General features: G+C 38.3%; 1 protein-coding gene across 6 annotated transcripts in view; it reads right to left on the bottom strand.

Annotated features, from left to right (window-relative positions):
- The window catches only part of LOC104606209 (putative GTP diphosphokinase RSH1, chloroplastic), a 41122-nt gene extending 28093 nt beyond the window's left edge, over nucleotides 1-13029 (bottom strand). For 3 of the 6 annotated variants that reach the window (XM_010271303.3, XM_010271301.3, XM_088903124.1), the window contains exons 1-6: nucleotides 12567-12965; nucleotides 12271-12461; nucleotides 7902-8090; nucleotides 3263-3328; nucleotides 3069-3161; nucleotides 2788-2919 (exon numbers count right to left, since the gene is read on the bottom strand). In XM_010271303.3, coding sequence (XP_010269605.1) covers nucleotides 2788-2919; nucleotides 3069-3161; nucleotides 3263-3328; nucleotides 7902-8090; nucleotides 12271-12461; nucleotides 12567-12615 — 720 coding nt within the window. In that variant the 5' untranslated portion in view covers nucleotides 12616-12965. Of the gene's footprint in view, nucleotides 1-2787; nucleotides 2920-3068; nucleotides 3162-3262; nucleotides 3329-7901; nucleotides 8091-12270; nucleotides 12462-12566 lie in introns of all 6 variants that reach the window. The other 3 variants (XM_010271302.3, XM_088903122.1, XM_088903123.1) reach the window with 2 other exon arrangements.
- Nucleotides 13030-13557: the final 528 nt, after the last annotated feature.

The raw sequence follows: 13557 nt of genomic DNA on the forward strand, positions 1-13557 counted from the left end.
GTATATACACATCGCCCACGTGTACTGGCTGCAACTCCTCCGACTTCATCACCGTCGACAGATCCAGCTCCAAATCCGACACCAGCCTCCGACTTTGATCTTCCTATTGCCTTACGGAAAGGTAAACGCACCTGCACCCTTCACCCTATTTCCAATTTTGTTTCCCTTACTCACCTCTCCGCCTCCCATCGCCAGTTCATCTCTTTGTTATCCTTAGTGGTTGTTCCTAAGGATGTCTAGAAAGCCCTTACCTCTCTAGAGTGGTGTCGTGCTATGGAAGAAGAGCTCTCTGCCCTCCATCATAATCACACTTGGGACCTCACCGCTCTTCCTCTTGGGAAGCAGGTTGTCAGTTGTAAGTGGGTGTATACCGTTAAGTACTTGCCAGATGGTCGTGTTGAGCGCCTAAAGGCGTGGCTGGTTGCAAAAGGGTACTCCCAAACCTATGGCAATGACTACACAGAGACATTCTCCCCGGTTGCTAAGATAGGGTCAGTTTGTGTTGTCATCTCCCTTGCAACTATGTATGATTGGCCTCTATATCAGCTAGATATCAAAAATGCCTTTTTGCATGGTGATTTGCTCGAGGAGGTCTACATGGAGCAACCACCAGGGTTTGTTGCTCAAGGGGAGGATGGTTTGGTAGGTTCAGTGAGGTGGTCAAGAAGTTTGGTATGAAACAGTGCCAAGTTGATCACTTTGTCTTCAGTCATAACTCTCCGACAGGCAAAATACTACTGGTGGTGTATGTAGATGATATCGTTGTGACTGGGAATGATAAAATGGGCATTGACAGATTGAAGGCATTCCTATAGGAACACTTTCAGACAAAGGACCTTGGCAAATTGAAATACCTTTTGGGCATAGAGGTAGCAAGATCTAAGCATGGCATTAATTTGTGTCAGAGGAAATATGTACTTGATTTACTGGAAGAAACAGGTTTGTTGGGTACTAATCCGACTGAGACACCTATGGAAACAAATACGAGGTTGAGCAATGATATAGGTGAAGTATTTGAAGACCCTAGCAGATACCAACGACTTATAGGCAAACTAAACTACCTAACCATTACTCGGCCAGATATTTCATTTGCGGTTAGTGTGGTGAGTCAGTTCATGCAGAAACCTTTGGTCCCACATTGGAATGCAGTGCTAAGGATTGTGAGGTACTTGAAAGGAGCTCCTGGTCGTGGTCTGCTGTACAAAAGTGGCGAAAAATTGGAAGTAGAAGGATACACCGATGCTGATTGGGCAGGTTCTATGTCTGATAGACGGTCTACCACAGGCTATTGCACCTTTTTGGGGGGTAACCTGGTAAGGTGGAAAAGTAAGAAGCAGACAGTCATGGCGAGAAGCAGTGCAAAGGCATAATATAGAGCTATGGCACATACTACTTGTGAATTAGTGTGGCTAAGGAACCTTCTACAGGAGATAGGATATGACATCAGTACTCCAATGAAGCTCTATTGTGACAATCAGGCAGCGGTTCATATCTCTTCCAATTCGGTGTTTCATAAAAGAACCAAGTACATCGAAATTGACTGTCATTTTGTGAGAGAGAAGGTGCTGAATGGAGTGATAGAGACTGCATATGTTAATACGGGAAACCAGTGGGCAGACTTGTTTACAAAAGGTTTGAGTCGGGGGAGAGTGGACTACATATGTAACAAGCTGGGATTATATGATATATACTCACCAGCTTGAGGGGGAGTGTTAGTGAAGGGGTATTTCAGTCTTTGTACCTGTTGAGAATGCTGATGTGTACTATTATGTTAGTTTGAGTGCCTCTTACTTAAATAAGGGCACTTATGTCTTTTCCAATTATATTAATAATATAATAACAGGTCTGGCCAAAACTAGGGTTGACTTTTTTTCCTAATTCGAGCCAGACCTTTTCTCTTCTTCTTCCTCTTTCTTCCTTCTTCTTTCCTCTCTTCCTTCTTGCTGTTTACTTTACTTTTCAACTAACAAACAAAACAGACTTCTAGGGCAGGCCGAACTTCAACAGGTTTCATGGAAGTTGTAGAAGCCACCACTTCCCAATTCCTGTAAATGTCTTCAGCTGAGAAGTCTTTAAACAAATCCAAAGTTTTCAACCAATGAATAGTCATAATAATTATCCTTTCTACAACTGCCTCCTTGGATTTCTCCACTCCTTTAAAGATTCTATTATTCCTTTCTTCCCAAACTGACCATAAGATAGCTCTTCTTGTGGCTCTCCACATTAATCTTCAAGAAGTTGGATTATCTCTGAGCCCATAAGTTTATTTTGTTACAATCAGGTGGCAATTCACATTCCAGTGTTCCATGAAAGAACTAAGCACATAGAAGTGGATTGTCACTTTGTGCGGGAAAAGGTCACAAGTGGGGACATTGTCACACCTTATGTGAAGTCAGAAGAATAGTTAGCCGACCTCTTCACTAAAAGTTTGAGCTGGCCAAGGATGGATTACATCTATAACAAGTTGGAGCTCCATGACATTTATGTTCCAACTTGAGAGAGGGAATATTAGAAGTCATATGTGTGCTGTACTGTAGGTTATAGATGGCATTAATATATTTCTTTTATTACTTAAGTGGGCATTAATGTAATTTTACATTTAATTATAATGTTAATAAAAGTTGAGTGATAGTTAAGAGAGATCAAATTGATCTCCCTGCTTGAACCCTTTTCTTCCTTTCTTCTCCTTATTCTGAGTTTATTTCAAAGCAGATCACACACAAACTATAGAGCCAACAAACAAACAGAAGCTGGATGTGAGCAATTACCAACAAATAAAAAAAGTACCTTAGTCTCTCCTTCAACAATATGGCGTACAGTGGCACCAAACTCCTCCTCAATTCTTTCAAAAGTAACAACATTTGTGTCTTCAACTGTGTCATGTAATAATCCAGCAGCAATGGATTCCCAGTCCAATTCCTGGAAAAAAGAGCTAATGATGGTCTATATCACAGATCACAACAAAAACTAGGCAGGAAACCTCTTAAGAAATTAAGTGATCATATTGTTTGAAAAATTGACATTCTTTTAAAAGAAAAAGTATTTGTCATAAAATTTGTGAACTTTACAAGTTCTCCGAGAATACGTGCAACTTCAACAGGATGAATAATAAAGGGTTCTCCACTTCGTCTTTTTTGACCATCATGAGCCTCAAAAGCTAGCTGCCCAAATCAAATAACCAAAAGGTATAAGCACATTACGAAAGATGGCATGCAAGAAGTAGCAATAAAATTGTCGATGGTAAACTCTACAAAGGATCTACCTTCAAAGCATCATGGACCAACTTCATCTCTTTTGGTGGAAGATATGAAATAGTTGGTTCAAGGTCCTGACAAAATCAAAACAGGTAACAAAGATCAATACATCTATAAGCCGAGTCGTGAACAGCCATCAGAATAACTTAGATGAGTCAAGCTGGCATAAAGAATGAAAGCAAGAAGATTGGGATATAGGCAATTTGCGCAGAAGAATTAATAAAAGAAGCTGAAGATAAGGAGTGAAAACAGAACCAACAAGATGAATGGATTGGTAAGCTGTTTGAAAATTCTCTGGGTAAAGTATAAGAAGTTAGCTTCTGGTGTTAAACAACTATTTGAATCAAAATAATAAGCAAATAATGGCAAATAAAACCGAAGACAAAATCAACATGACTCCAAAATACATGAACAGAATATCAAGAAAGCATTTCCATAAATTACGATCTCATATTCAATGAAACCCAAAATCTTGATAACTCCATCAATGCATAATTTGCAACCACAGAAAACAATAACATCTTTCTCCAATACAAAAGCACAAAGCATCCTGAACACGAGTAGTTGGAATAGAATTTGAAGTTATTCCAAGCAATATCATTTCCCCTTTCCCGTCATTAACACTTAAATTCTGGAGGGAGAATTTTGAAGTCATGCTCTCCATTAGTCAGACACATCCTAGCTCTGATGTCAAGCCTGAAATCCATTTTAGATCCTGGAACACAAAAGATTTTATATCCGACAGTCTATGTCGATATTCATCTGGGAGAATTTTGAAGTCATGCTCTTCATTAGTCATACACATCCTAGCTCTGATGTCAAGCCTAAAGTCCATTTTAGATCCTGGAACACAAGATTTTATATCCAACAGTCTATGCCAATATTCATCTGGGACTGGAAAGTTAAGTTGTGAGCATTTGCAACAAGTCATCTCCATTTAGTAAACTCATCCATTGGTCAGTTTGGGAATCTAATTCCCAAGAGGTCCTATGCACTAACATTTCAGAAGTGAGAACTGGTCTAATATACACGATTGAACTGTTTGGATGGTTGTCTGAACTCAAAAACTAGGTTCAGGTACAAATAATCCAATAGAGCACACAAAGTGATCATATTTAGAAAGAGATGTTAGATCATGTTGTTAAACCATGAAGCCATCCAAATTACCTGGAAAAGTGCCAAAAAGCTTGGTCCCTCAATAAAAGAAAAAAAGTAAAAGAAGAAACAAAAAAAAAAATCATTTCCAGAAGAATGATGGGTTAGAAATAATAAATCTATAAGCCTTCTAAGTTTCCCCATCAGAACATTGAGTAATAGGTTATTTTTAGATCCATTCTGAATATTTTTAGAGGATAAGTTGCAAAAACAGGAGCTAGGATGTTGACAAAGAACAAATGTGCTAAAGTCCACATAGGGCATCTGAATTTGGTAAATAGAGATTGTTCTCACACATTATAACTTATGCAATCAAGAGAAACATATTTGACCTTATTTTTCTGACTTTTGCATTTTTAAATTGTTTTAGCTTTTGATTTTTAAACCTTTTTCTGAATTCCACACATAAAGGCATTGATCATCTAAGTTTTCCGAACTCTAGATGGAACCTAAACAGAGAACTAGCTGACATTCTTTAAACCCTGACAGAATGGTCATTCTCAAGCTTCTTGGGCTTTGTCAAAAATCCATATATACATTGTTATATATATATATATATATATATATATATAGAGAGAGAGAGAGAGAGGGAGAGAGAGAGAGAGAGAGAGAGAAGGTAAAGTATTATATTGATAGATAGAAAGTAAAGGATCATGTACAACAAGAAGCTGTACTCAGAGGCTATACAAAAGGCTACCCCTGCAGCACTAAACCCCCAAGCCCTGATTTACAAAAGGATTTTTGTATGCAAAAAAGGAATTATAATCTATATTCTTAAATAGCCTATGTGTAGCCAACCATGAAAACATCTTCCCCAACACCTTCTGAAAAACTGTTTCAGCCAATCTGCATTTGTTCTTGAACATTCTTGCATTTCTTTCCTGCCACAAACACAAAAAAAAAACAGCAGGAATCAAGTTCCAAGCCGATTTTCCTCTTTTGCTCAGTCCTTCAACCCTCCAACCCTTTACAAACTCCACTACTGACCCTGGACAACAGCTCTTTACTTCAAACAAATTCCATATCTTAGATCAAATTTCATACAAAAAGCTGCAATGTAGCAACAGGCGATTCACTGATTTGGTTGCCCACTTGCCCTGCACACATCACCCAATCAGCTGAATCCAAAACCATACCCTTCCATACCAGATTGCCTCTAGTCAGAATTCTGTTCAAGTACACAGTTCAAATGAAGAAAGCTACTTTTGTAGGAACTCCCTTGCACCAAATGATTTTAACTGGGACTGAATGCTCTTATGAACCAACAGATGCATTGTGAAAAGAGTTCAAGAAAAAAAAAAAAAAAAAACTCCTGACCTCTCCCACTGCCACAGCCTATCTGAGCTCCCAAAATCCACCAGTGTGCTATATAATAAATGTAACAATTCCACCAAAGCACCCACCTCCCAATCAATCAGGTATCTTCTAAACTTCGGGGACCACACCAAACTTCCATTCTGCCATTGTAGACAGTCCGCAACTCTGGAATCTTAGTCAACAGCCAGCTCAAATAAGATAGGGAATGCTTCCGACATAGACTCATACAAGGTTCAAAGTATTGGAAATGCAAGGTGTATCGGAAAGACAATTTTAAGAGACGTATTGGGATACGCTTTGGATACACAGATATAGGTGAAAAATTAAGATACGTATAAATATGTTAGGAAATTCAAATATATCCTAAAAAATATATTACTAACAATAATTACAAGTTTTAAATGATTGTAAATAAGTTATTTAAATGTAAAAGTCCATATTTACAATCACTTAATTGTAAATAATTACAATTAATAACTGTTGAAAAATGATGGATGTGTATACATGTTATGTCATCAATTTTCAAATAACCAATATAAATGTTATGTGTGTACATCAATTTATATTAATATTTATTAGTATATAAATTTTAATAATTAATTCTAGCATTTATTAATAAATATCCATTAAGAAAAGAGAAAATTTACTTAAAAATAATAATGCATACGACCATAACAAACAAATGGGCATGGCCTAGTGGTGACTTATGGTTGTTAAAACCTAGTGACTAAGGTTTGAATCTTGCCATTGTTTAAAGTCTGTAGTTTTTATACTAACAAAACTAAATTAATGAGACGGGATCATTAATTAGCAGAATTAATGAGAGAGTATCATTTATTAGTGGAATTAATGAGATTTCGAATTAGGTGCTAAAATTCAAATTTAAATTTAAAGTAGGAGTAATTGACTAATTAATAAAAGAAAAGTTAGAATTAAATATGGAAATAATTAAAGAGATTAATGAATGAAGGACATCCGAAAAAAATCAAGTGTATCAGACTGTTTCGGACCCATATCAGCCAATGCAGAGCCGAAACATCCCAATACGGGCCTGTATTGGTGCGATTCATACGAAAAGAAACAAAACAGATGATTTCTACATATTCCGCATATAGAGCTCTTGTCGGAACGATATGTATCGAGCCGTATCAGCCCGATACGTTGCGAAGTTTTTAACCTTGGAAGATTTTTCAGTTCCCTTCCAAACTGAGCATCCATAAGACTGATTTGAGGCTCCCAGGACCCAGCCAATGTCTCTATCTCCAAATTTAGCTTATACCACCCTCCTCCACAAACCACCCTGATTTTCCCCAAATCTCCAAAACCATTTTCCCAAGAGACCAATGTTCATGTTCTTTATTCTCCTCACAGCCAAGCCTCCTTAGGGTCTTCTTGGTTTGCAAACCTTGTTCCAATTAACTAAATGATATCTTTTTCCTCCTCTTTCCAATCTCTCCAATAGGAAGTCCCTCATTTTCTTTTCGACAAGAACCACCATTCCAGCCAGGCTTGGGTACATTGAGAGTAGATACATGGGGAGAGAGGACAAGAATACATTTTACCAAGGTGACCTATCTCCACGAGAGGAATTTGGCTTTACAAGATGCTAGTTTTTTATCAATTCTTTCCACTGTAGGTTCCCAAATTGATTTGGAATTGCACTTTGCACCCAAGGGAATGCCCAAGTATTTTGAAGTTTGCCCACCTTGCAACCCCATAAGTCCACCCAAAGTGCCAACTCTTGGACCTCCCCATTGCCACCAACTCACTTTTATGCAAACCAGACACCCACTGTCATTCTATAATTTAAGTTCAAACCAGTTAAGAGAGCACATGTTACAATTACAATGTCAAAAACTCCACGTATAACATTCCAAATTAGCAACTCATTCTCCAGATAAGTGGATGTTAGTACTAGAGTTAACACTTAAGTTTTAGATTCTTAGAACAGTTTGGTACAAAAAAAAAAAAACAACATTTGGCAGACACTTCAGCAGAGAACAGCTTCAGTACTTGGTATTTAGTATTGAAAATGAAATACAAGCACACTAAACAGTAAAAGCAGTAAAAGTTTGTATTCAAAACCAGACTACCAAAGACGCAGAGACAGATGATTTAGAGATGAGAGAAAAGAAAAAAAAAAGCATACAAAATGTTTCAAGAGTAGCATCACACCTCCCACAGTGATTCAGGAGAAATTATATCAGAGGGTTCTGAAGAAAAGGATGAAGAACAATATAATTGCCATCTTCTGTAAGAAATGTGAAGCATATTTGATCTGCATAACTTTCCAGAACATGTGAACTCAGCAGCTTCTGGAAAGTACCGGTCTCCAAATTCTGGGGCTTCAAATCTCTGGTAACACTACAATATCCACATTAGCACATATGTGAAACATTATAAATTCTGCAATTCTATTATGTTAACATATAGCAAAAGATGGAGATTTCCTTGTTCATGTTCAATCCATTATTATCTATAATTTTATACTATTAAATGGCATTAATATGATTTAGGGATTGTCCAAGAAAGATCATGAAACAATAAATTTCCAGTAATAACCCCTTCCCTTGATTTCTAGAGATCAATGTGTCAGACTCCTGCAGAGCCTTGAATGCTTGGCATCCATCTAGATGGCTGAAAGCCACCAACTCAGATACAGAAAACCTATTTAAGTATTTAAGAAAGAATGTTACAGAAGCATTTGGGCTATAGGCTCAAGTCATGTTTCTAGTATTCCATATTCCTATTCCCACTAACAAGGGCATGAGATTTTTTCTTTCAGTAAAAGAAGAAATTTTATTAAAACAAAATAAAAAAGGTGCAAACATTAAATAAAAAAAAATCACTTAATTAAGTGGAGATTGTGTGTAAAAGCAAGAAAGAAGGGAACAGTATTGAGCAAGGAGAGGGCTAGCATTTGCATAATGTGTAGGGAAGCTTCTGAAGATTCAGATCACCTATTGATCCACTGTAGAGTTGCTCGAATCCTTTGGGCAAAGTTTTTGGGTCTGTTTGAAGCTCAGTTCTGTTTCCCAGAAAATCTATTAGCAGTGCTGCAGAGTTGGCATTTGAAAGGCCTTTCTAAAGAAGGAAAGGTCATTTGGGGAGTAGGACCAGCTTTAGTGGTTTGGACAATATGGACAGAAAGTGGAAATTAAGACATGTTGGATTAAGAGATCAGCTAATTCCCTAGCTGACGGTTTAGCAAAACAAGGGGCAGAAAGGGATTCCTTGTTTTGGGCTAAATTGTAATGTTAGTGTCCTTGTATCTTTGTATTTTCTTCTTTCCTTTCTTGAAGTTCTTTGTGACTCTTGGAAGATAAGTGTGTTTGTCTTCCACTTGTAAATTTTCTACTGATGAATTAATGAAAGTGTTATTGATCAAAAAAACAATATGGACAGAAAGAAACAAAAGGCTGTTTGAAAATAAGTTTGTTATAGAGGAAAATTTATGTAAAGGATTTTGGAGTAGGATGTACTCATGGGTAGGGAACACATAAATGTTCCAGGAATAGACCATATAGCTCTTTTTGTAATTCTGGAGGTCTTTTCATATCTATGCACACAGGGTATACATTTTAGAAGATGTACAGTTCTTGATTGGGCACTGCACAGCTCCTTGTTGTGCAGATATGGCTTTGCTTTTTGTCTAATATATTACTTTACCTTTCTCTTCAAAGAAGGTGGTTTAGGAATTGGGAATGTGAGAAAGAAGAATATGACTCTCTTGGGGAAGTGATTATGGAGATGGCCATTAGAAGGGAAAACTTGTCACACGAGGTGGTGGAAAATATTCATGGGAAATTGAAGAATGGATGGGATGCTGGTGTATCTTTTTTTTTTTGATAAATATGCTGGTGTATCATGTCAGGCTACTTTGGCAGCACCTTAATCCATAGCGACCTTCCTCATTTCCTCAGGTTTACCAGATATGATGCCTGTTTAGGGAATTTAATTCGCTTTTGGGAAGACATATGGTTTGGTGACTGGCCTCTGAAGGACCTTGTTTCATTCTTTATATTCCATTTCCTTGTACAAAAATGAGAGTATCTCAAAATTTTTAACCCCTCCTATCTTGCCTTTGGGTCATAATTGGGATTTTGGATTTCGAAGGGGATGAAGAAATCACCTGTTTGTCAAAGCTTTTATTTTTTTCTTGAAAGTCTGCTTAGAGCCTTCTATCCCGGATAGAAGGGTTTGGTGCCCAAGTTCTAAAGGTTTCTTTTCCTGTACCTCTTTTTTAATTCTCTTTTCTAGTCTCCTATCCTCCATTCCTTTCCTATTAAGGAAGTTTGGTGTCAACCTATTCCCCCTAAAATTAAGGCTTTTTGTTGGGAAGTAGTTTATAGGAAAGTTAACAGTCTGGATTACTTGTAAAAGGATATGCCTTTTCTGTGTATTTCCCGAACTAGTGCACTCTTTGTAAATCTGATGGTGAATCTTGTTACCACTTACTAATTTCCTGTTCCTTTGTTGTAGATATTTGCAATTGGTTCTTCTCTTTGTTTGGGTGAAGGTGGAACATGCCAATGGAGATTAAGATGTTGTTTGATCCATCTATTTTTGCGTGGCCGAAGAGAAGGGGAAGAATAATTTGGAGATGCACTAGAACAGCAGTGATTTGGACCTTATGAGCAGAAAGAAATGCTAGGATCTTCCAAGAGAAGGAGAGAAGCAGACAACAAATTATGGATTGTGTAATGACTAGGGTTATACATTAGCTATTAACTTTGGATTTGTTTAGACAGTTCTCCTTTGATGATATTTGGATGAACTGGTTTTCAATGGATTCTAGTTCAACACAGAAGGATAAAACAAGGTTGATATGGGCACCACCCATTGAAGGCTTTTTGAAATTAAATTTTGATGGGAGCAATCAAGGCAACCCAAGTCCTTCGGGAATTGGAGGGGTCATAAGAGATAAGGAAGGGAATATAGTAGCACTTTATTCAAGGCCTGTCAGGAATCGAGACTCTATAAAGGCTGAACTCTATGCAGTCCTACAAGGTGTTCAGATTGCAAAAGAGATGAACTTGGAGAACCTAGTGATTGAAGGGGAACTCCAAGGTGGTGGTGGGCTGGCTAAAAGATCCAGATTCGGTGATATGGTTTTATCAAGATGAAATGAAGAAGTTCAGATGGTTAACACAACAGATGAGTTTGATTATACAATGGGTGGGGAGGGAGGCTAATGCTTTGGCTGATTCCTTAGCTAAGAAAGGGGTAATTAGGGATCAGTTTTATTGGGCTCATTTGTAATTCTTGTGCTGTTTTTTCTTTAAGAGTGAGGCTGCACCTCGTGCCTTCCTCTGGGAAGCTTGTAACAGTTGCTTATCCTTATTGATTTAATGGAATTTTAATGAATTTTTACTTATCAATAAAAATAGGGTTATGAGCTAGCACCCCAATATATGGAATCAAAATTAATTAAGAGTACACCATTTGGCTATCAATAGTTTCCTAAAACCTTGCTTCAAAGTTGGACATTGGCATGAGAGATATGTTTTGGGTATCAAACTTCTTCATCATTTCTCATTAGTCATCCATGTCAACAAGCATGGTACTATGGCCCCCGTACACACATAAAAAAAAAAAAAAAAAAAAAACTCATCCAGAGTCCCAGCACAAAGCACAGATTTTTCCTTACATGACTGAAGCTTTTGGTCACAAGGGGGAAATGCAGCAAAGTCAGAATCATGGATGGTGTCCATTGCACAATTAATAGCAAACCCTCAAAGTAGTTAGTATGCTCGAAATGCAAACCCTCCCTGAATACAAAACCACTTCCTTCATGTGTGCCAGATATGATATTCTTGCCTTCAAAGTAGTTAGTAATCCCAAATTCCATCAGGAGTATGATCTTGTCTCTACAGTCTGAGTCCCTTTTGAAACCCTGTATTTTATTCAAAGTGCCTATGAGGCTATGAACATGAAAAGGCTCTATTTTTCCAACTCTGCATGGTCCAAAAATAATTGGCCACTTTATTCTCTCTCAACGTTTGTCAAGTGCTTGGCCGTGAAGACTTGCCAAATAAATGGAATAATCTTCTCACCCCTAAACAGAACGGAATGGTGAAATTCATGTAGCCAACCCCATACAGTGGGGACAAGGCTTAGATGGTGATGGTGATGATGAATCTTCTAACCCGAAGAAAATCCACAAAGATGCAGAATTCTCCCACCACAAGCTCATACATCAAAGGAGGACTTCCAATGCCATTCAACTTTGACGTTTTAGCCCCAGTTTTGCTCTAACTCCTCGGCAAACAGAACCCTTGTTGGGCTAGCAAAACTTCATGTAAACCAATGATACTTATCCCAATTGATTTGACTAAAGTTAAATTAAGAAACAAAGAGGTAAAATTATAGAAAAAAGGACATATACTAAATAACGTCTCAGGAAAAAAAATACTAGAGAAGAATGCTAAAGATGGTTTAGATATAGTACACAATTCAAATGCCTAGCGGCTATAATGTTCGTCGTTATCATTATTGTGTTGTTTTGCTTTAGAAGGATTAGGGTTTACTGAAAGAAACTCACAGATTTGGTCCGGCTTCTTCTTCTAATTCGCCCATCCAGCGAAGAAGAATAATAAGGGGAATGAGCTGTGCTGGCGAGTGACCCAGTCAAGACCCTGGGAGCTTTCCACGCACAAGAGAGGACGCTACACTCATATCTTCCACAGCCATCCCCTTTTGATAGCTTACAGAGGTTCACGCATTGGACAGATACTACAACATCATCAACCAATTGCCCGTACAATAAAAAGAGTTAGAAACCAAATTCACCAAGAAGACAGAGCATCATTCCCCTGAAAACTCGGAGAGCAGACCTACCTGACATGGAAGGAGCAGAAGCCATTCTTAAAACGAAGCATGGGAACATAAAAAATCTTATCGATTCATGCAAGCAAAAGAATGGACGATAGAAAGAACTAGAACGGAATCAACGACGCCGAGTCGGAACGCCTGAAACGAGCAGTGGAGAGAGGTTACGAACTACTCCAGCTGAGAATCAGGGGATACTCGATTGTATTCTTCAGCTTCGACTTGAACCGACGAAGATGGACCTTCAATCCCTCTGTTTTCACATTTCTTTCATTCTCGATTTCAGATCTTCAATTCCGCACAACAAGAGCGTGGCAAGCAGAAGAATAGTGAGAGAGAGCGATGGAAAAATCAGAGAAGAAACAAGAGATAACGAAGAGAAGTAGAGAGGGCGGGAGCGTCGAGCCAAGGCCACACAATCATCCTCCGCATAATATCTTCAAGATATTCTTTTTGGTTCTCTCCGGCCTCCACTTTTTTTCTTTCTTCTCTGTTTTTACAGAATGAATTTTGGTGGGCTCATGGGTCAGAGTTCGCATCCTGTGAACCCGTGGGTTCACGGGAAAGCGTGAACCCGCCAATAGAAATCTAACACGTCGATATACTATGAGCAAATGATCACGTTAACGGGTGTTTAGCGGTTAGCTTAACAAACTCGATTGAACCATTCACAAAAAGACAAAAAGCCCAAAATAATTCCTTATAAGGTCATTCGAACTCCCTCCCCATTTCGAGACCTACTCCTCCGAGCCCTAACCTAAGCATCTCACCGGCCACTCACTACACCGGCGTTCGTGGCCGCGGAACGGCGGCAAGTATTCCAGCTGGTACTCTCCAGTCTCCTCGTGGATTCCATTATTAATTCGCATTCCTCTTCTTCCCTTCTTCTTCTTTCAAACCTAATGTTATTTTTGCTTTTCTATTTGCAATAGATCGAACAACCCTTAGCAGCTCACACCGGCGGTCACCGGTCAGCATTCATCGGAACAACAGTAATCTT

Source organism: Nelumbo nucifera, chromosome 4 (genome assembly GCF_055504915.1).
Source record: "Nelumbo nucifera cultivar China Antique chromosome 4, China Antique-T2T, whole genome shotgun sequence".
Lineage (NCBI taxonomy): Eukaryota > Viridiplantae > Streptophyta > Magnoliopsida > Proteales > Nelumbonaceae > Nelumbo > Nelumbo nucifera.